General features: G+C 41.1%; 1 protein-coding gene across 7 annotated transcripts in view; it reads right to left on the reverse strand.

Annotated features, from left to right (window-relative positions):
* The window catches only part of MICAL3 (microtubule associated monooxygenase, calponin and LIM domain containing 3), a 162,388-nt gene that overhangs the window by 97,578 nt on the left and 40,967 nt on the right, over positions 1–23,843 (reverse strand). For all 7 annotated transcript variants that reach the window (XM_035346355.1, XM_035346365.1, XM_035346381.1 and 4 more), the window contains exons 2-3: positions 6,576–6,951; positions 1,413–1,620 (exon numbers count right to left, since the gene is read on the reverse strand). In XM_035346355.1, the coding sequence (XP_035202246.1) occupies positions 1,413–1,620; positions 6,576–6,839 (472 nt within the window). In that variant the 5' untranslated portion in view covers positions 6,840–6,951. The remainder of the gene's footprint in view (positions 1–1,412; positions 1,621–6,575; positions 6,952–23,843) is intronic.

Genomic DNA, 23,843 nt, shown 5'->3' on the forward strand with positions numbered 1-23,843 from the left:
AAGAGCACAAGTGCACACATCTCTGTTTGACATTACTGATAAATTGATTTAAAGGCTAGCTGCTGCTTTCTTCTTCCCGCTGTGTTCCCAGAACTTCATCCAAGCAGCACTGGTGTGCAGTGTCATGGCATGCCAAGAAACTTCCATGTAGCGGAAATTCCAGTCCTTTCCCAAGAAAGTAAATATTTTTTTACCGTTTCAGCCCCCAAATCAACAACAAGGGAAACAACCAGAACATGCACTGCAGGAGAGGCATTAAAGAGAGCACAAACAGGACTGCACTTTTGTCACAGATGATGATTAGTCATTTGATCAAGTTAGCTGTAATATTGAACTGCATCTTACTTCTAACACCTTTGGGTTAGTGGGGACATAGTAAGTTCCTCACCACCTCTTTCCACTTAAGTTAGTGTAGGTAGCAAGTATGAAAATGAGAGTGTGGCAAACAACTATTTGAAGTAAGACACCTCACTGCCACATTTCAGATACTGAAATGAAGAAGTGCTTCACCTAAACACTGAACTTCATCTGTGCTGAGATACAAAAGAAGATGACAAAGTACTGGAAGAATAAAAATAACAAGAAATTGGAAGAGAAAAAGAAATCTGCAAGACTGAAGTTACAAAGTCTACAAAGCTGTTGCATTGAACAAGAACCTAAATCTTACCTACTATGTGTCAATTTATACTTCCACTTATGCCCTGTGGTAAACAGACTGGTGGGCAAACTAACCTGTCTGGTAAATTTTTGAAAGAAGTAGTGAAAAATGGTAGCTCCTGCTGTACTGAAGCATACAGCTTTCAAAAGAGAAAGTTTTCTCAGAATTTGAGAATTATCCAAATTATTCTCCATTTCAATGTACAAACATCTATTTAATTAAAATCTATTCAGAGGCCGGTGGTGTTCTTGAAAACATCTTCACCACTCTTCCAAAATTTAACAATGCTAAAACTGTTCCTCCATTTTCCAGATCAACATTTAAAAGAATGTTCAAAAACATTCAGTAACTAAAAAACAAACAAACAAAACACCTCACACACAATGTTCAAGAGCAACAGAATAATGTGACAGCTGCAGGAATGTAACAGGAAAAATAGGAAAGTGATCCATCAGGGGGAAAAAAGCTTTGAACCTTAGATGTACTTTTCAGTATATGAAAAAGTTAGGTCTCAGAAACTAGTAGTTATAAAAGATGCCAGATATATGTTGTATGTTTGATCATTCCATGGCACGATCTTCTTTTGCATGTGGGTCTAGCCCAAACTGTGCTACACAAAGGTAGTGTTTCATTACGCCATACAGATGTGAGAGCAGTGGCAGGAGCAGGATGCATTTCAATGAGTTATCCCCTGCCCTCAGCCACCTCTCCCCTGCGAAGAAGTGCTGCCATACCTAGCAGCGGCTGTACTTACTGATATGGTCTATGGATCCTGCACAGAACTTGCCATAAAACTTCTTGGCGCCAAGACCCCTCAAGTCATGTATGGTGAATGGCCACAAGTGCAGGACATTATTGCGGGAAAAGGCGTCCCTCTTTTCTATGACCACCACCTTGGCTCCTAGGAATGACAGATCGATCGCTGTGCGAAGGCCACAAGGTCCAGCCCCAATTATCAGACACTGCAAAGCAACCAAGTACACAATAACTTGACAGTCCGAGGAGGAAAAAGGTATTTTTACCATGGCTTCAAAGCATTCTAGCATCAGTCTTTCTATTGTTACCTGCCATGCTCTGGCACGGATATGTTCAAGCAGTACCTGCAACCTGAAAATGAAACGTATCACAGAGCAATGAAAAGTCTGGAGAAACAGGCAAGTCACCTGCCTCTTTCCAACCCTTCTTTGAAGACCTGCCAAGGCGTGCTCTCCAAGCTACGTAAGCACCTGGAGAACAGCAATATTTCTGAAGGCTTCTCTCGCACTTTCCAACCATGTGTTTTCTGTTCTGAGAGGAAGGTAAAGTAGACTTTTCCTCTCATCTTCCAAGCTAGCCTTTCTTGAGAAAGTCTTCGAGAACACTAAAAACTCCTCATCAACACTGAGCTGCACAGGAATGGTTACAGCAGAAAAACACAATGCTTTTATAACCATCATCACTTAGAGTAGCACAGACAGCAGGCAAGTCAAAGCACTCTAACTTAGGCATATGCTGGTGCTTCTATTATGGCAGCAAAGGAACCTCCAAGTAAGTAAATATAATATAAATACGAGCTTCGTGTCTCTATAGCATTTTTATGAAAATACGTTTTCTTCAATGTAACCTCTGTCAATCAAAAGTCTTTCATCTTCTCACATCTTTTTCCACTCTGCTCACAAACACTATTAGAGGCTAATACATGCATGACTTGAGAATGTAAAATACTTGCTTATCTAGTGTTGGAAGTACTTTCTGGGAAACAAAAGAATACAGCAAGATATTTTAAGATTAGAAATCCAAGACAGTCAACTGATACTTCTCACCGAGAGGAACTGAAGTCCACAGAGAGAGCTGGCATGTCTATGTGTATTCACATGAATATAGGCCACAGTCCATTTTGTTGTACCATTTTTGTACTTTTTTTTCTTTTGACTATTAACCAGACCCACCAAATAAAAAGCCACCAAAGTGGTGACTGTTGCTGTCATGTGAGTATTTTCCAGATCCTTATATACCTTTACAGTTGGACAAGAAAGCTCTTTGAGAAATTCTTAAAGATGCTAAAACTTACTCAGATCCTAACCTTCTGATTAAACAGGCTATCCCAAAACAAAGATCTTTGTTCTCTGATAGTCCTCTAATGCCAATTTCTACAGGTCACCACATTTTAACCTGCTATTTGCTGGGACGTATATTCTGCAAATGACATATATAAAGCCTAAATGATAATAAAACAATTCAGGTTGCAGCAGTAAAGAATTAACAACTGACGTGTAAATTCTAACAGGGCTACCATATCATGTAAGAGGTCATACAAACCTAAGGGCAGAGATCCAAGTCTAGAGAAAAGAGAAGGGAAGGATAACAGCACTATTTATTTAGTAGCTTTGGGAACCTGAAGGCATATGTAAAAAAGGCAGCCCAAACACTGGACTATTAGCAATGCAGTTCCAAAATAGACTTGAATATTGACCACGTGTCCGACTCAGAATTTCTAAAAAGAGAAAATCAGCTAAGATCTAGTGTATTCTTCCAGTTCAATACTGTGGGTTAAGTGTAACTCCCCAACACCACTTAATTTTGTTTTAAAAACTTGTAAGAAAATTAGCTGTGTCATATTTAACCATGTAATAATTTTGCTAATCTGACAGCTACAATCTTCAAAGAGATTGCATTCAATAAACAACATGACCACACTGAGATGGGTGAATTCTATTCTTTGATAACTTTCCCAGTATAAAATAATTACAATGGAGAACACAACACAAAGTGAATTATACTAAAATCAGACTATTCAAACTCAGGTCTATGTAATCAAATTAAAAACTAATTACCTGTAATTTTGTCACAGAAATTTAAAAAACATTTTTTCCTACAAGCTTCCGCCCCCCGCAAGGATATGGTTAATATCTAGTTTATGTTGAGGAGTCTAGATGTTGTGGATGTAAAATACATGATAATCAGCAAAGCCATTCATGGCCAAGTTTGTCACCTTGTTTTAAAAAATGCTGTTATAAAACACAGCAAGTTTTAGGGACAATTAAATCAGAAGAAAATAATTCTGTTTCCTTTTCCACCTCTCGTGACTCCTCCAGTTCCTGAACCTTGTAGAAACCTAAGTTCTGGTTCTTTCACAGGCAGCAGTAAGCACAGGAGATGCCAAACACAGCTGAGTCAACAAGGGCACTTCTTGTCATTCCTTCTTCCCTTTCCCCACAATGACTCCAAACAACTGTTGCAGAGTACTAAAGCAATCTTACCCCTCACAAACACATCTTGCTCAATATCCTTCAGATAACTTATATTTAGTTGCCAGTAATAACACCATGGTAATGTAACATAAAAGGCAAACTGAAATTCTGTATTCTCTGTACAACCAAAAAAGAGAAAGAAGTACACAAATGGAGAATCATCTTCCTGTTCTCTTTTGAGGTGCTCAGGCTAAACGAATAAAGGGACTACTGTAAATGTTTGCAATTATTTACACTTGAACAAAGTGTCACATACAAATCTTGCCTTCATAAACTATGTCCCCCAATTATCTGAATTCTGGTTAACTGGGACACTGGACACGTGATGCACGAAGTGCCCAACTCTGGTCATGGCACTTCACCCCAGCATAACTTATAAATAGGCAAGTGGGAACTAAGCTCCAGAGGACGAGATCTTCAAAACTGGTATATGTTGAAATACATAGAAGGCAATCTTACTAAGGAAATAATTGGTATCTGTTCTAATAACATGGGTAAAATCTTAAGCTTTGTTTAAAATTCCACATTCGTTTCCACATGCCCACTTGTATTTCTGCATTTTTAATTAGTGGTTTGTAAATTACATTAAAAATTTGGAAGATAGAACTAAGTGAGGTAGGAGACATTAAATCAGACATGATTCAGTTCCCAGAATGCTTCTACTTTGAATAGTTGTGATTATCTCTCAGGAATTACATACAAACTTTTAATGGCAGATGCCACTGGGGTAGGAAACAAGTCCTTATCAGAAATATATATGAAAAATATAAAAATAATGCACAGATATCACTTCTTTGTGATGTCTGGAGAACAAGTCTTACGAGGAGCGGCTGAGGGAGCTGGGACTGTGTAGCCTGGAGAAGAGGAGGCTCAGGGGCGACCTTATCGCTCTCTACAGGTACCTGAAGGGAGGCTGTAGCGAGGTGGGGGTTGGTCTATTCTCCCACGTGCCTGGTGACAGGACGAGGGGGAATGGGCTAAAGTTGCGCCAGGGGAGGTTTAGGTTGGATATTAGGAAGAACTTCTTTATTGAACGGGTTGTTAGTCACTGGAATAGGCTGCCCAGGGAAGTGGTTGAGTCACCATCCCTGGAGGTCTTTAAAAGACGTTTAGATGTAGAGCTTAGGGATACAGTTTAGTGGAAGATTTGTTAGTGTTAGGTCAGAGGTTGGACTCGGTGATCTTGGAGGTCTCTTCCAACCTAGACTATTCTGTGATTCATATAAAAATATTCAAAGTTTATGTTTAATGCCATACAAAAATAATTTATCATCACAGGTGTGTATTAAATTTAAGATGTACTAACAAATAAAATGTTGTTTTAAACTAAATTTCACCTCCCCTCAGGTACCTAATTTCACTGCTCAAAATGACTTGAATCCCAACTCCACCGTCCTATATGTTTCTGGGTTGAGGCAGACAGGTGCCACCCTTTTTACCTGCATTGCTACTGAGCATCTCACCAACGGCTTCTCAGAAACACTGGCAAATACAACCTGCCTCCCCTCCTTGTTCTCTTCTCCTTGCCCTCCCCTTCCTCTAGAAGGAACCAGCTCAGTGTGAATGATGACCAACACTGCCTAATTGTTTAATTGTTTTCCATGTTGATCTATATGCATCTGCTACCTCTAATCTGAAGTAACAATTATAAACTTAAGTTTATATTCCACATTATTTCCACAACAGCTAGACAAATGAACCTTGGTCCATCAGTGATTTATACAAGTGTTATTTTAGTACCTAATTATAAATTTCACTATCCATATGAAAATGGTAACTGGAAAGCGAAACAATCAAGGAAATAACTTTCTAGTATCTAGTTGGAAATCAAACTTCAGTCCTCATATCTGAAACAACTGACTATCTAATGAACAGTTCTCTACTAGGTGAATTAGTCATTAATTTCTCTTATCAATTAAGTTCTCTTTTTCCAAAGAGGTCAATAGGTGCTTTTCTTTCTCTTGTATATTAACCTCAATGAAGGAGGACAGAATCCTGTTCTAATTTTATTATATTCCACACTTTTTTCCTTTTCCTTTTTTTTTTTTTTAAAAGAAGTGTATGATTACTTGCAAAAATAACTTACTCCATAAACATTTTTAATGATATGAAGAAATGTCTTTCAGTAAGAAAATAAGTAAGCTCAGACTGTAGCATCAAACACGGGTGTATGTAGCACAAATACCAGCTCACAGCAATCGAGGTAAAATAAACTGGAAGAGGTGCATGAAAGCAGAAATTCCTTACAGTGAATGCCACACATACCAATCTTTTAAAAGGAATTGGTATGGTTTCCACACTGTGGTTTTGTTTGTTCTCTGAAATTCAAGCAATTGCTTCCTAAATAATGCTAAACTGAACATTTTGCCAATTTGGCAGGCAAGTTAGCATTTATTAAGAGACATGAGACTTTTTGAAATTAAAAGGGATGCACTTCAAAAAAATCCAGACATACATATTTTGTATCTAAACCCCAACAGAAAATTTCATAACCCAGTAATTATCTAGTTTAAAAAACATAAAAAACAAGCAAACAAAAACAAACAAACAAAAAACAACTACAAAGACACAAGCCTACAAAGGAAGATTTTATAACTCAATCTCACTTATAGTACTGATGCCACAAAAAGCATAAAACACATTTTGACTCCCGTGAATACATCTCCACAGAGGATCACTTTCCTTACCTTTGTGTTGGCGCATGCTTTCCCCTTCTTATAGTCCTTATGGCTGCCCCTCTTATCCAATTTGGCCCACAAGGCTTTGGCTTTCCAGTAATTTAGCTTGGACTTGAGTTTGTGATAGAAAGAACGATAGTCCTTGGGCTTTAGTTCTAGGTAGTCACAGAGCTCCTGGAAAGCCTTGAGAGTCCCCTTGCACGTTGAAGCCTGGACAAATCTGTCGAAGAGAACATGAGCCTGGTTCACCTTCTCGTTCTTACTTTCCTCCATGCTTCACACGCGGCAGCTGCCCTGGGGGGCAGCTGTTCTCTTCCAGTCTGCCAGATTTCCCAGTGTTGCTCTGCTGAGACACTTTCACCTCTGGCTTACGAGCATTATCAACCTATGAAATAAAAAGAAGAAAATGTAACTGAGTTTGTCCTTTGCCTTTTTTTTTTTTCCCCCCCAAAATGACGTCTGTGCCTAGTAAACTCAGAGCCCAGATTCTCAATACCTAATGAAGAAAGTCCTAACTGATCAATAATACCCCGAGGAGTCCTGCCTGAGTTGACTGAAGCATGGCCTTCCAAAGCCCACCAAGGCTCTTTTCAGGCAGTGGCACATCTCTTCTCTGTTAAATCACAGAATACTTTACCTGAGCCAGTACACCTAAAAAGATTTATTAAAACTCTTGTTACATATAAATAGCAGAGAAGTTACAAGTCAACTGGCAGATGTTATGTATCTTTGGAAGCAGACAGAAGTTTTGCAACAAAAGATAGAGACTTATTAATGTAGCAGTCACTGTGATAACAAGATCACTGTGTTAATACCACAGCAATGGGTACATGCTGCTCTTGAGTACACGACTACCCCCAAGTATTTTAGGAGTTAGATTTCCATCAGTAAAAGAAGGTTTGGTCCTCTCCTTAAAAAACAACGTCTTTACCCATGATAAAGAGAAGAGGAAACAGAATGGCATATCACCAACTGGTATTTCTGTTTGCGAGTGCTTGCAAACATTGCTTTTGTACACTGACATGACAAATGCAATGATGGCTGCTGCAATCCTAGAAAGAAGTTAGACGTAACAGCAATAAAATGCTTAGGAAAAGACATCAAGACTGAAAAAAAAAAAAAAATGCCCACCTGCATTGCATCAAGCAGTATAAACACTTGCCTCACTTAGAGTCTGTGGGTATATTCCTGTCTCAGTAAGCAAGCAGCCTAGAAGCAAACTGCAAACTGTCTGCTGCATTTTCTGTGTGGAATTCTCAGACTATTTCCTCAGTTTTATGGTTTTCAACTTCTTTTGATATGCAGATCCCTACAGCATTTCAGATGGTAGCTGGTGTCCTCAGCAGATGAAATATGCTAACAGGAGGTCTGCTACGCTTAGTTGCTTTTGTAGGATCTCTCAGAAGTACAGAATTGTTTGGACCACAAACAGCAGATTTTGTTTAAAGAATAGCTATTCTTCTCTCTCTGTCTTTTATATATAATAAAGCTTTTTCTTCCTTTATATAAAAGTACTTACATCTAAGATACAAACAATTACTCTGCCCTCTAAGAAAGAACACTCTTTAATCTTCAGATAGGGTAGGGGAGCATGGAGACATGTGCTGGGACTATGAAAGTGAAAACATCTCTGAGGTGCTTTTTCTCTCTCTCTCTTTTTTTTTTTTTTTGCAAAGGGTATTAAGGTGAAAAAGGAAATATGTGGACTCGGATAAAACCTTTTAGATTCTCACCAGCTCTTTTCCTGCTTCCAGCAGACAGGAAGCCAAGTCAAACATTACGGCTCATGTCTCTTCCCCTAGTATGACAGCTCTGCAGCAGTTTGTGTGGGCACTCCTGTTTTCCAACCTAACATGGTATTTATTGCTTAAATTTAGAAATAGCAAAGGAGACCTGGAAACCTTTACATACATCCCCAAACTGTTCATTATTAAAAATAAAAATTCCCACAAAAGTCATGGGATAACAATCGGTTATACCAGAGAAAGCGATTCTGATTTTATTAGGTCAACTGCCTTAGAGGACTCGGTACAAACAAAGCTGTTTCTCTGGCTGGCTGATTTTGAAGTCACGTCCATATCAGCACTGCTCACTAAGCAGTACGGAAAAAAATACTTTATTTCTTTTTGATCTTAACTTCACTGTTGTGAAGCTGGAAATGTACTCCAGGCTTGCACCTCAGGGCAACTGCTCCAGTTCTCTAAGACACTGTGCTTTAAGCCTGCATCTCCTCTTCAGTTCTCAAGAAGAATGTTATAAAGAGCCCTAGCAAATCTCCTCTTATGCTGAAGGAGTAATTTAAGTGCATCTGGTAACAGAGATGTAACAAGATACCTACAACCTAAAGCCATATGCCTCATTTACCACCAGCACAATGTTTCACATTGAACAGTATTTTGTGTTACATTTCCTGTCTCTTACACTCTGCCACCCAAACACTCCCTTTACACCAGCACTTCAGATGACTGACAAAACACTTCCTAAGAATAAGCAATAGTGGTTACATGACCTAAATTCAGTGGAGTGGCAATTTCAGCCTGTTGGGCCACAGTCCATTATTGAAATATTCCAGGTGTAATGACAGCTTTGGTTTCACTTCTTGCTCCCGCTGTACTTTCAGCAGAGTGAAGCAGCACTGATTCTGCGCTGCACAGGGAGGCCTCCAAGTTAAAATCCACCCTGAGAGCTGTGTTCAAGGCTTGCCAAGCCAGGAGACAAACCTGCCAAAGCACGTCATTCTACTTGGGCAACCAGAGCGGCACGTTAATTTCAGTGTTCTGCCTACATCCCATTTCACGCGGGCTGTTAAGTCAGTTATGCCCACAGGTGAAGTGCAGAGGCTTCAGTCACTGCAACTAGTCACTCCTCAAAACTCTGCATTCTTGATGTAAACACCCAAAGCCCTTGGAACCTATGAGCAATATGTTAGAGAGCATGGAAATTACAGGAGGCAAAGCAAGGGCAGGCAGGAATTATTTGCCAGATTTCCAGGGTATTTATATGCCCTGTTGGCTCTTCTGCAAGCCTGCAGTATCCTGCATGTTTTGTCTCGAGGCAGCTGATTGCTGACTCAGAAGCTCTGTAAATTCCTTGGCTGAAGCGTTGGGAGAGAAAGACAAAGCCTGTGAAAAAACTCATGCAAGAACAGTGTTCATGTTGCTATTTACAATAATAGCAAGAGGTTGTCACTGACTCATGACTGCAAGTACGCTCAGGATCTCCAGCTCTTGCCCAGGACAAAGGAACCCAGTGAAAAACAGAGAAACAGACAATGAATAGTTCCAGGTGCTGCTTCCTTCCCCTTCCCACAGTCACCACAGATGCATGAATATGAATATTTTAGCAAACGCATGCATGAGAAAGAAAGTCCAGTGCCTGCAATGCTCACCCCCTCCTTCTGTCAAACGGAAGAAACTGGAAGGGATTTTGCAAGTGATACACACGGTGATTTTGGGTTACCCATTCAAATTCCTGCAAATCCAGGGCTCCTAAACTCCAGACAAATACAGCACCATTCTAGAAATCACTTCCCCTACACTTTCAATCCAGATATTGTTAAAAGTGCTCATTTAACTAATGACTTAGTCCTGGAAAAGTAAAATATTTTAGTATTGGAATGTATTTTCCAGCATTCTCCTCCATTTTTTCCAGCTGTAACGACTGACTTAATTCCATCTAAATTCACAGATTGTTCGGTCCAGCTCAAAACAGCATTTCAAGTGGATAAAAAGTTTGCCAAAGTAACTGCCCCAATCCACTTCTGAGTGCTAAGTTTCTCTGAGCACCATGTAAGTACTTTCTTACGTTCGGGTTGTTTCACAGCTGGGCAAATGCTGCGGATGCACCCTCGACAGACAAAGCTCTGAGGAGGCAGCGATCAACAAAACGTGGTACTGTACAAAATCGAAAGGCAACTTGGTCCTTCAACTGTAAAACACTACTCATGGCTCTAAGAGCCCCAGTGCCCATTGATCTCATCCTTTCCATAATATTTCCAATTGCCCAGCCACTTTCCATGTCCTTGCCTCCCCTTCATGGCCCCTCACCTTCTGCCTACGCAAGGCTCAGTAACACGCTCTGGAAACTCTGAGCTTACTGTAGCACCGCAGCCAGCACGCACTTGCAACTTGGCTAGCAAAAGCCTAAGAACAGATTATATTGTTAAGCTTATGCTGCAGACAGTGGGGACACCTATTTTTGTCCCACTCCTCCACCCAGCCACCAGTTTTCTTGTAGGAAATCAATTACCTTCAAGACTTTCATTCCCTGACAACTCTGGATGAAATTGTTCCAAAGTTATTAAGGATGAACTGAAAAGCAGATGGACGAACAACGCAATCCCATAAGCTTCCCTTCTATAGGAAACCACACTAAAGAAAGTCTTTATTCCAACAAATGAAAAAGCTCTGTTTCCATTTCCAGGATTTGATTTATTTTTATTTTTAGCTAAAACTAAATAAATGGCCTTTGCTACAATATGTTCATCACATTCTAAGTCATCACAGATATCAAAAAGTGCAGGTTTAGGGTGGCTGCAAGGCTGTGGAACAGATGGCAAAAAGAGGACAATTTTGACAAGAAACCTAAAAAAAAAAAAAACAAAAAAAAAAACAAACAAGCAATTATTTTAGCTTCATATTATGCAGACAAGAAACGAGAAAGCAGGAGGACAAAAGGGCAGGGCTGCCATTGTTTGCAGCTTCCCCTTTTATACCAGATGGAAAAAAGGAATGTCAGTTCAGTTTTAAGATGGTATTTAGATTTGCTCTCGTTCATAAAATTTGACATTCAAGCAAATACACTGGGCAATAAACGTTTGTGTTTTATATGCTTATCAAACCTGATTTAGTGGGCTTCTGTCCACCAGAATGGGGTGAATCAGTTGGGCCTCCATCTGTTTCCTTCCTCATCCCATCACACCAGAGCAAGAGTGGGAGAAAGAGAAATCAGATACAAACTTGTTGCAAATACAAGAACCCATTCTTAATAAGAAAATCAAGGCATATGTACAAACAGGTCACACAGAATTGTCACATGGAGAAAATAGTCCAGAAATGATTTGAAAAGAAATACGATTACATCCAAGAACATGGAAACAAATACAGTGGCAGCTACAGATATTTGGCTCCCAATTTTATATGAAGGTACTGAATAAAAATATGTAGATTGTTCTTTACTAACCAGTTCTTAAGTGCCATAAAATGATTACCAAAAATATTAGATCTACAAAATGAAACCTTTTATTTACATGAATTCAGCAAACATATTCTGTTGCTCTGTCATACACTTCTCTTTGATCAAATCACAGTCCTTATACTGAATGAACACCAACATTAAAAAAAAAGAAAAAAAAAATAGGCCAAGAAACAGATCAGCTGTCTTCTTTCCTCAATTTGGTAAGAATCGATGTCCCAAAAAGTTCTACCTAGGATTTTCCCTCTGGTCTTTGGGGGAAAGCTGCTTAGCTTAGGCACTGCAAGTCCTATATGCTGTTGACCATTTTAGCCAGTTTCTCTGAATCATAAAGGGTGCTTAACCAAAGACTCCAAACAAATGAAAGAAGAAAGACAAGAAATGACACCATGGAAGAAGAAGGGGTAACTTCCCCCTTATAAAATGGGTAAGGGAATAGTAGGCCTTCCAGATGGTTGTCAGATTGTAAGCTAGTCTGCCCTAAAGCTGGTCTTAACTCCCTGAATACACCTGTGACACAGCCATGTACCAGGGAGATCCCTCACAGCACACATCTTCACATGGGGCCAGCAGTAACTGGCGCAGTGATCACTCCTCACCTAGAACCTACTCATCAACTGTGTGACTGAGAAGCTGGGGACACATTGTGGAACTGTCACCATGCTGTAAAGAACCACACAGTAACCCTACATGCACAGCAAAAAAAAAAAATCACGCGTATTTTTCAAAGAAGAAAACATGCCTTTTTCAGCAAACAGTAGCACTCCTCACTAGAATCAAAACTGTCACAATGAACTTTTTGGAGCGTGTCCACTCACACACGTCATATGGGCAACACTTCCCTTTACAAGTCTCCCAAAACCTCAAGGCATCTGACAGCAAAGGCCTCATTCATTACCTGCATGGTGAAATCCATGCATCTCCTACAAAACCTCCTGAAATTCTTCCTGGCACTAGACCATCTTAAACACTAGCATGAGAGAGCACTAAGGACAGGCAGCTACACATCATCATCGCTGTTTCACAGACTGTACAGCAACAAGGCTCTGTGACAAGCCTCCTGCTCTGGGAGAAAGGGCAACACGCACTTCCAGGACACGAGTTCTTCTTTCTTCACAGACTCATTCTTGGTGCACCCACGACAACACGGTGCCAGCTTTTGCCTCCACCTCCTCTCAGATTTTATCACAGTAAATACCAGAGGATGCTAACCTTGCCAAGGGACTCACCCGTATCTCACAACTTGCCACCCTTCCCTCGTGAACAACTGCCTCAGAAGCCTTAGGCACCAACACTTCACTAAGCCTATGAGAGCAACACTTCCTTTTCCAAGCCTCCCAAACACAAAGACACTTGACAGTGAAGGCTTCACTCGTTACCTGTGTGGTAAAATCCATGGATCTCCCACAAATCGTTGGGACAAATCCTCAAAACTCAAATCCTTCTGTTTCAATATAGGGAGCCCTAAAATCATTCCCATAAAAACCATACCCCACCCCTGCAGGCAGGCAGACTGCCAGTATTTTCTGATGAGCAACACAAACCCAGCTTCTACACTGTGTGCCATTGCTTTGCACTAGCTGAACGTGACTTCACTACGGGGCTGAAACACCTGGAGGCTTCACAAGGTAAGGAAGTTGAACGTCATTCCCTCATTTGAAGTACATTGAAGCTGTTCTTGATGTTACCTTTCGACAAGGAAACCCATCCTAAAGTTAGTTCCTACCTAGTTTTGCAAGCTGGACTTCCTCCCTGGAGTTCTTCAAATGCTATCTGAGGAAAAGCTCCTATACAAAAAAGGCCTTTAAGAAACGACTAGAATGACACTTTCACAAAACTTTACTTCTAAGACTCCACATGGGAAAAAAGCAAATCAGTCAGCTTAGCACAGCCAGTCATAAAATCTTTTGACATCATACAGGATACAGATTTTCATCGGTCTGAGCCAACATTCTATGACAGTAGGAAAATAGGTTTTCAGAAAAGCTTTGCTGAACATGAGAGAACAGGAGCATTGTTCTGACCCAATTAGAATGTTTGAGCAGAAAGAAGACTGGAGGCTACAAAACACACTGTAATGACCTCTTCTGCAGCTCAGTGATCCAAGTCCTCAGAAGTTTTTAGGTTCTACCAGCACTTTGATCAACACAAGCTACCCCAAAACACAGTGGAACAGATGGAGCCTGGATATATATACATACATATATATATATACACACACACATTTAAAGAACATAAGAAATCTCATAAAAGAGATTAACTAATAAGACTCATATGAACTTTTTTTTAATTATACAAGTGAAGGTTCCTATTTGCCAGAACCTTGTACCAAAACAGACTGCAACAATCACAAACAACAATGCAGGAAATATAATCGACATAAACAGAAGGACATATACATATGATCCACAATAACAAAATGAAAAAAATATTGTCCTTTAAAGAGCACATACAATGTTTCACATGAAATCTAGAAACCTAAAAAGTCTAGCATCTAATGTAGTGCATGTCTGAACTACAGAAAGCTTATGCCTTCTATTACACGCACTTGTCTCCACCGATGTGCTTCAGTTCTTCCTTTTATCTTCTAATTCTGCCGTATACAGGTCAGTAAAGATTATTAATTGCAAAGAACCACGTAGCCCAACTCACCAAAGCCTCCTTCATTTAGGTCACTGAGAGAGACACCTTAACAGCTCAGAAAAAAACTAAAAAATTCATTGTTTGTGTCAGCATTTATTCTAATCAATGCAGGTGGATGCCTGGACTTTTAACTCCAAGGCTCACTCCCCAGTGGTTTGGTACATACCAGACTCTCACAAACCAAAGAACAAATACTCCAGTTACAGACATTAAAAGTGTACACAGAAAAGCAAGTTTTATTTGTGCTGCTTCCAACTTTCAGCTATTATGGGTGTGGAAAAGAGGCAGGCAGTTTCTCAAAGGAAATGGTGGAGGAGAAAGGAATTAGAAAACAGAATTAAAAGATTCATAAATCCATTGTACACACACACACACTCAACAACTAGCTAAGGCATCACAGATTGAGTACGTGTACAGAGCATTTCAGACAGATTATTTAATGTATCTATCTCCTGTTTCTGTGGAGGAATAGTGAATATGGAAAACAGAGTGACTTAAATTTGGATTTTTTTTTCCTATAATAGTAGACCTTGCAGGACCATTTTGGGAGCCAAGAAGCCTAAGTAAACAGACATTTGAATAAAAGAGCCATAAAGATTACTCCAACCCACAAACCACTTCATTTAGAGGCTGCTGAACTTTAAAAACAAAACAAACCCCAAAGCTTATTCTAGGAAAAGTCCAGGAAGGGTTGAGACCATGCTATAACCCATGGGTGCAACCCTAGCCTTTATAATTGCGAGGTAAAATATACACAGAGCTCAAAAAATGCCTAAGGAACTGGACCTTAACCCCACCTCTCCAGAACTGCTGCCTCCTTTCCCTGGACCACAAAGGTCCAATCGAGCAACATCTCTAGGGCTCATGGCAGAACAGGACCAGCACCTTACTCTCTACTTGTCACTTGCTTTCACTTGTCACTTCTTGTCCATACATCCATCACATGCCCCGATCTGCCACTGCCCCCGACAGACCCGAACTCCATCAGCCAGGCTGACTCCCTAAATTTCAGTGCTGCCAAAGAAAATCCCGTGGCATGTTTATAACCACTGATCTGTGCACCCCGCTCATGTAGCCCAGATCACTACATGCCTACATTTCCTTTCTCCTTAAAGGTTGTGCACGAAAATATGTGCTCTGTATTTTGTCTACATATCTAAGAACAGAAACAGCAGTGACAAGGGACTCAACCTAGGGAAGGTGCAGCAGGCTGTTTCTTGATGCTCTGCAGGCTTGCTTTGTCCTTGCACTTTAGACACTAGATTAGACCATAATATACTAACAGGCAATTCCATTTTAGTTTGCAAAAGCAGAGAATTATACACCTCAGCAAGAGCAGTACTGACTGAGGGGTCTGAACGAGCCACAAAGCAGGACTGGAAGGGAACTAGGAAGAGACTGGTTCCCAGTAAGTTCTGAATGTTCTTCTTGGGGATGCCCAGCAGATGCAACACGGAGCTACACCTGTTTTCACGACGGAACTTACTTGTCTAGACTCTTAGGGCATGGGGCTTCTGGATAACAGGGAAGATACTGAACACGTTCAACAGACAATGTAAAGCCCATTTCATTAGCCCACAGGAAGAAAACCATGCACATACATAATAATCCCATAGCTTTTATATTTCAGAAATTAGATCTTTCCACTAAGCTCTCTTACACTGGTACCCCAAACATTTTCTATAATCTGTCCCAGGCAGAATTCCCATTGACAAGAAAAAAAATCTCAATCCTACCCTTTCCTCAAAGCATTTTCTCACTGTATGTGCATCTTGGAGCTCTTGATTGGACAGTATCTTAAACTTAGTTTAGTATTAATCCTCGATAAACCTAGCCATGTAAACCTTTCCCCTTCTAAAGGTAAGAACGCCCAACCCTTTGCACTCTGGTAAACACCATGATCTTTAACAAGAACAATAAACATTAATATTAATAAAAATCAAACAAATCCCAACCCATATCAACTAATAAACTTCACTATGAGCCTGTCAACAGCTGCTCCAATCTAGCAGCTTAATGAAAACTCTGTTGCACAATCCTGTGTCTAATGCTTCCCATCATTCATATACCTCATAGTTAACAGGAAAGCTTTTACCAGGAGACAAGAATACATTGTATGCAAAAACCCGTTTGACATTTTGGCTAAGCTATTATTTTCTCATGCAATAAGACATAGCAAAACTTTTCAAGGTAATCCCCATTATAGGTGGAGTTCCAAGTACAGCAAAAACCAAAACCCGTAACGTCAAACTTTTCACTCTGGACCTAAGTAAGTATCATTTGCACATACTATTACATAGCTTAAAAATAGTAAGCAGGCAGCATGTTCCCCACTTGGCTGGACATCTGACTCTGTAAATGCTGAACCCGTTTCAACTGGCCAGAGTGATTCCCCCCAAGCCACCGAACACATGAGAGATGCCTCCCTCAGCAAAGACAGTGCCAAGCTCAATGCCTAGAGCAGATGAAAATCTGTTAGGAAATCAGTTACAGAGGGAAGAGGTGGAGGCAGTTTTGTGATTTGCTCTCTTCTCCCTGAGGCCTTGGCAAGCACAGTTTCTGAAATAAAATGGCAGTCATCCTTTCCAGAGGCAGACATTACTAGTCTGCTCAAATACAGCTGCACTGGTGGGGACATGAAAAGACTTGGTATGAATTAGTCAGAGATTTAATCCAATCTAAGTGCAAGGATGCCATTCAGCAGAATTTGTTCCTAGTAGTGAGCACACACAAAAGCCTCTCCCTTTGCCTTTCATCCTCAAGGACTTCTTTTTAATTCCCTCCTTCTTTGGATAAAGGCCATTCCTCTGCAAGGATATCTGGGGGTCTCAGGCAGATATCCTGAGCTGAACTTCCCAGCTATCTTGCAGAGATACAAGAGGGCATGAGCACTCTTTTCACTTAATGCAAGCCCAGGAGCCCCCATCAAGGGATCTACAATTAACTCTCGTGCAAGATATCAACATATGCCCCTTTAGCAGCCCACCTTTATAGGTCACAGATAACTACCTACTGTGAAACAACTTCTGTCCACTGTGGTTTGACAGCCCTGATGCACCTCTTTTTGCACTCTGCTGTTTGGAGGCTGGAATTTGTCTTACGAGGCATTCCAGGATCTCCGTTAGCAGATGATTCAGTTCTAGACCTTGGGCTCAAACTGAATAATTTCCATAGTTCCTCATTTCATAACATCACCCTCCATCTGGTATTTGAGCACTCGCCAGACTGGCCTTTTTTCAAAATGCTTTTAAATGCAGCAAGAAGGGACAAGAGAGACTAAAGGTAACAGTTATGACTCTCTCCGGGAGAAATACCAAGAGGCTGCTGCTGGCTTACCTGAGGGCAGGTAATAACTTCAGAATCAGACCGACAAGGTAGCTTTCAGAAGAAAAAGACTGGAATTAAGAGATACTTCATTCAGCTTCGTTCATCCGCTGCCTTCAGGCTCAGTCAGCTAGCACAGACTTGCAGCACAGCACGCCTCTGCAATCCTGCACTGGCCAGCAGTGGTGGCAGAGCTTCACTGCGGCAGCGGCCGCTTTCCTAGAAATCTCTTCAGTGATCCTGGGCTGCTACCACAAGATTAGCTGCAAGTTCCTCCACAGACACAGCAACCTGGGGCTTTCAGCATCAAGAAATGACTCTCCCTACAGTTGCTCACTTGTGTTAGACAAAGTAGTATTCATATATTTACCATTAGTTTAACAGAATAATATACTGCTACTAAGAAAGCTTGCTTTTGTCCAGTTTGAAGACTAAATAATGTAAAGAATTTGTTCCCAAGTAGGTCAGAAGCCACCATGGGAATCTACATACCTGCGTTCTCCTCCCCACGTGTACACCTGCCTGCCTCCCAAGCAAGACTGCACAGTTGTTGTTTGGGGCGGGAGAGGCCGCTTTTTGGCTGCTTGTTTTTTTGTGAGGGGGTACGTGCCATCTTACAGAGGGCTATAGCTGTAATGCACATTTGGCTCAGTAAGTTCCCACAAGGATATTGCACAACAGGATGACTACTGCACTGCACACCCCTTTCCTGACAATTTGTTAAATTCATTTCTATCCTATATGCTCAAGTTCTTTCTACAGAATATCAATATAAAGATCAGGCTAGTCCCAAAAGAGTATCACCACAGCCCCTCATCCTCAAGGAACATGAACAGCACCCATGCCCCCTGACACTGGTTCCTTCCCCTCTCAACCACAATTTGCTACTTTCTGCTCCAGAGGGAGATGCTCTGAGATGGTACAGTACTCAAGCACCACTCATCTTCCCAGCTGAGCAGCATCAAGGGTAAGTACTTTCACATACAGGTACTTGTGTCTGACATGATGAGATCATGATGCGTTCAGTAGAATACCAACACCCCATACAGATCATACAGCGTGTTTGTTAGCAAGGAGAAGGGAGTTGCATTCGCTTCTGCATGAGCTTATTGTGGGAAGCAAGAAGCCATTCCTGGGAGACTGGCTAACCTCAAGCACTAACTAAATCGACAGGAGTAGGCTGAAACCTAGTGGCAGGGTTATCAGAAATCCATCGGAGCAGACCAGGAAAAAAACAAGTATGACAGCTGGCTGCAGCAGACTCCCTGGAGAAGAGGTGCAATATTAACAGGAGATAGACAAAGGTCCAGCTGGAAGCATTTACAGTTTTGTTTCCTACAGGGACAGGGGAGGGCTGGCAGGCTCATCAAATTAACAAAGGTGCAGCTCAGCTCTTCCCTGCTTCCTGACCCATTTCTGCCAGGATAGTAAAAATGTGTGCTAGCTTTTAGACTGATATCAATGTTTGAAACCAGAGATACAAAGCTCTAGGGTGCTCTCCCACGAGAAAGGACCAAAGCAATAAAAGACTTGCTCAGTTTATTAATAGCATGCAGTTTTCTGAGGCTGAAAAGGAACACACACCACAAACCAGTCCAGTGCTTTCATTTTACTGTACAGACACAGAGGTGACAATATATGCACAATTAATGTGCCAACCCAGAATCAAGTGATCTTAACCACAACCACAGACATTTATGCATAGCCAAAAAAAGAGCTTCACTAAAGGTTCATAATACTGTGTAAAATTATCGGCTTTCAAGGCCTTTAGGTCCATAAAGCCAAGTTTTCTCTGTCAAAGAAGCTAATGTTGTAGCCATTTCTGTAACTGCCTGTCCTCTTACTGACGCATGTGTTGTGTGGGGTGGGAAGGGAAGAAGTGGGAGGGAGGTGACCCTAGTATATTTGAAACCCCATTTCCTTGCCAGGAGGGATGAAATATCACTTCTTCCTCTATTTTAAAACATAACAGCCTTGAAAGCTGAAGAATGCAATGGAATTCCAGAACTTTGCTCATGTGTGTGGAGCTGAAAGAAACAGTGCTGTTAATAAAGTAGTTATTAGGAAAGACAGGAAAGAGATTTGTAAAATTCAATTACAAACAAAACAAACAAAAACCCCTGTGCTTTTCGTAGTTCACCAGGATGCAGAAGCAACATACTAAAAGCTTCTGCATGTTGTTTACTTTGGATAACAAAATTTGAGTGTTGTTTTCCCCCCAAAGGCATAAAGATGCTATGCAAAGAAACACTACAGGCAATTTATGCCACATCTGTGTGTGTTCCTGCAGCTAATAAAGGAATGTAAGATGACTACAAGCTGTACAAGTAAAATGAGTTCACCATATTACATCAGGGTGTTTAAAGAATAAGCACTATTCTGGTGCTCCAAGCATGTACTACAGCGCCCAGGAGTCCATGATCTCCAAAGAAAAAAAGTTGTTCAGTGTCTTTGATTTGCATTTAAAAATAGCTAACATACACTAACAATGTAGTTAATTCAGGACTGCTTCAACCCGACCCGAAGTGAGCTTGACTTTCCCTTTGCCATATATGCCACCTAACAGCGACTTCATTTCCATTAGTCTCCTGGCTAACCCATCAGATCTGACAAAAACACAGCCAAGAAGCAGATCAGGAGGGTCCAAAGTTTACCAGACAGATTAGTGCTTATACATCTTTGTTATTTCAGTCCAGAGTTGCTGGCACATTTATAAGCAGACATAGATTGAGACGTGCTACTATCTTAGAGAAATAGATCAAAACAACAGCAAGCTTTCAGTACCCAGCGGTAAGAAATTTGAAAGTATATCCCTGACAAGCATAGCACAGTAGCGATCACTGGATACAACAGGTGATCCCTTCTGCAGTTTGGGTTCCTACCTGTTCAAAGTGCTTCTGCGCGCCCCCCTGCCCACACTCGCTACCTTTAGAGAAAGCAGGCCGCCAGCATGCAGTATGGAGCTTGTCTTTGTACGTAAGGTGACTCAACACCTAGTACTTGGGTAACTCGCAAGGCACACTGGAGAGAACGCCAGTGGTAACCACACACCTCTCCACTGTGCTTAACCTAGCGTTCCCCGTCTCTGTGTGGCAGTATCCAAGCATTAGACTCCCACGTAGCTTCGCTCCCAGGGACAAGGCAGTTCACTTTCAGCGCAGAGCTGTTCATTAGTTATACTACATTTCATTAACATAAGCATAGGTAAGCAAATTAATAGCAAAGTGAGGCCTGATCAAAATGGCCAAGATAGGTACCTTGCTATTTTCTCAGGAAGAATTCAAAGCAGTGCAGGGAACCTGTGGAAGAAGTTGCCTCTACCATACAACAGCTACACGCCGCAAGGTAGATGGGGATGCAAAACATCTGCAAACAAGCTCAATCCATTAACTAAGGTGATTTTTTTTTCCTTCTCCCACCTAATAACTAGACATCACATACGTACCTGTGCCCATAATCATTTCAGCCCTACCTCAGTTCAACTCAACAAGTTCTGGGTATAAATAAATCTCCACAGACACAGCAAGCTTCAAGGGGTGATGACAGCATGACATGAACAAGATGCAGCTGTTCTTTCACATTAAAAAGATGCTATCTGGCTGGAGCATCCAGGCAGGATGGCTCACTCTCTTGAAACTCTTCTCCAGACAGGATTTAGCATAGAGAAACTTCCAGGAGTTTTATAACAGGAGTTGGTACTACGCTGACCCTGGCAGTGTGTAACTGGAGGCCTGCCGTGCTGATACCTTTCCCTGGGCCAGCACGTTTGGCTAGAGAAGAAACATCATTTCTTTTCTAAATTAGGTACGTTGATTTGGATGTTGATTAAGACAGTGCACTGATCTGTCCTGTTTAAAACTCCTGAGAAGTGGGTCAGATTAAAAATTTGGGAGTCAAATAGCCACCAAATAATTGAGGTTGGAATGAACCTCTGGAGATTGCCTAGCCTGATCCCACTGCTCAAAGCAGGGTCAGCTAAAGCAGGTTACTCAGGGCTGTGCCCAGTCAGGTTTTGAGCACCTCAAGGATGGAGTCACGAGGGACGCTTTAAACCTAACATAATATCCCTTGCAGACAGACCTGCATATTTAACCTCCAGGCAGATTAATTTTTATGTAACGAGAGCAATACTAGAGAGGAGAGATGCTCCCAGCACACATCACCCTAAAAGGTAAAGCCAAGAGAATCAAAAGCAGCAAGTCATTTTTTCCCCTATGATCACAAAACTCAAAACCTCTTCAGATTTCCTTCTTACCTTGAAACAAAATGTGTTTATTCCCATACCTCATTGAACATTAAACAGAAGAGCTTAACCCATGAAGACAACACACAAAACTACTGTCTAGTAGTTGAGATTTGAAGCTTTGAATCCCATTTCACATTCTTCTTTAACATATAGCCCAAGGGTTCAACTGAACTACCTCCCCTCTCCTGAAACAGAGTTTTTACTGGCCAAATTTGGTGACATCCGAATATGCAGTAAACAAGCTCTGGAACAATCAGAAAATAACATTGACAAGAACCTCAAGAAACAACTGAGTCCATCACATTGCTCCAGCTGTTGACATGGGACACGGAGTTTCTTATGGGTCACAGCATGAAAGACACCTAACGACATCAAAAAGGATATTGGTAAACAACAAAAAAAAACCACACCCACAATTTTCCAAGGGTAGAGTATAATTCCTGGCAGTAGGGCTACAGGGAATAGCCTCTCAGTTGGCAACTAAACCACAAGGTTTTAAATAGATAGTTCAAAGCCAGAGATTATTCTCTTATCCCGTGCTGTCAGTGCTACAGAGCTGTGAGGAAATGTAATGCTGATGTACAGACAGGAAGCAAAAATGTTTACCTTTAAATTCTGTACCTTTGTCTTTATAAAGTCAGATTTTGAATGACTTGCAATGTGCAAAGATGATTTAAAACACAGGATAGATACAGAATCCAGTCAAAGACCCATCATTCAATTTTAGCGCAATCAGGCTGTAGCTCTTGCAGGGTTGTCATTTTAATTTTGCTACATGAAGAACGCATTCATTAAAACGAGGTTCACCTCTTGGATGAGAAGTTGTTTCTGGTGGCAGTTAATGGTAGCTGCTTACAAGTACTTGGGAAAACAAGACATTTTGCTGGAGAAAAAACAGGGTCAATTACAGGGGAAAGCAGGTTAAGAAACCAGTTCTACAAATAGCTGATTAAGAAGAAAGCCTAGTTTTGCGGAAATCTATTACACATATGCTGGCCTGACAAAACTCTACCAGGTCAGCTCTCATACATCCCTGGTCCTTCTTCCTTTCCTTGTACCCTTATAGGAGGGTCTGGCAACAGGATTTGACAGGATTATCAGGCCAAAGCTGGAGGAGAGTTCCAGCCAGCAGCCTAAAAGTGAAGTTAATCACCTCAGCACCATTAAGGGGGTAAGGCCTAGGAAGGATTCAGACAGACTGCTTCCATTAACTAGCCTGAAACTCATTGAGCGCCATGTAAATGACAACTCTGATTGCATGGGAGAACATGCCCTGGGCAGTGGTTATTTGAGGCAACAGGTGCTGGGGGATGCAGAACATACTTCACTACCCTGTTCCACACAGCTTGTTTCAGCCTTCTGCTAGATGAGACTTCAAGCACTGACCAAGTGAAAGCTTTTCTAACTTCATAATGCCCAGGATCAGTCTCCCTTCTCACAGCACGCAGCCAAGGTAGCGGAGCTAGACTAAGTTTGGCTGCCCTATTACCACACACTGTCACTGCCCAGTTCATAAACCTATCCTGACTCTATGTTGAAACTTAGAAGAAAATATCCCAAACAACAATTTTTAGCCAAAACTTTTGTTATGGCACAATAATTCAAGTTTTTTAGGTTAAAGAGATCAACTGCTGCTTGTGCAAGCATTCACTGAACTTCTGCATATGATAACAACCATCACTTTTGATAAAAAGGTACGGCAGTCTTACCACAGGGACCTGATTTTTAAAAACAAGGTTGTTCTCATTTAAAGAGAAAGTCTGCAATTACCAAATAATTTCTTCTACTCAAGACTTAAGTTTTTTTTCTCTAGTGACCCGTCTCCTCAAAAGTAAATAAAAAGCACGTCTCAGATATCAAATAGGGCTTTG

The sequence above is a fragment of the Oxyura jamaicensis genome, chromosome 1, assembly GCF_011077185.1.
Source record: "Oxyura jamaicensis isolate SHBP4307 breed ruddy duck chromosome 1, BPBGC_Ojam_1.0, whole genome shotgun sequence".
Classification (NCBI taxonomy): Eukaryota; Metazoa; Chordata; class Aves; order Anseriformes; family Anatidae; genus Oxyura; species Oxyura jamaicensis.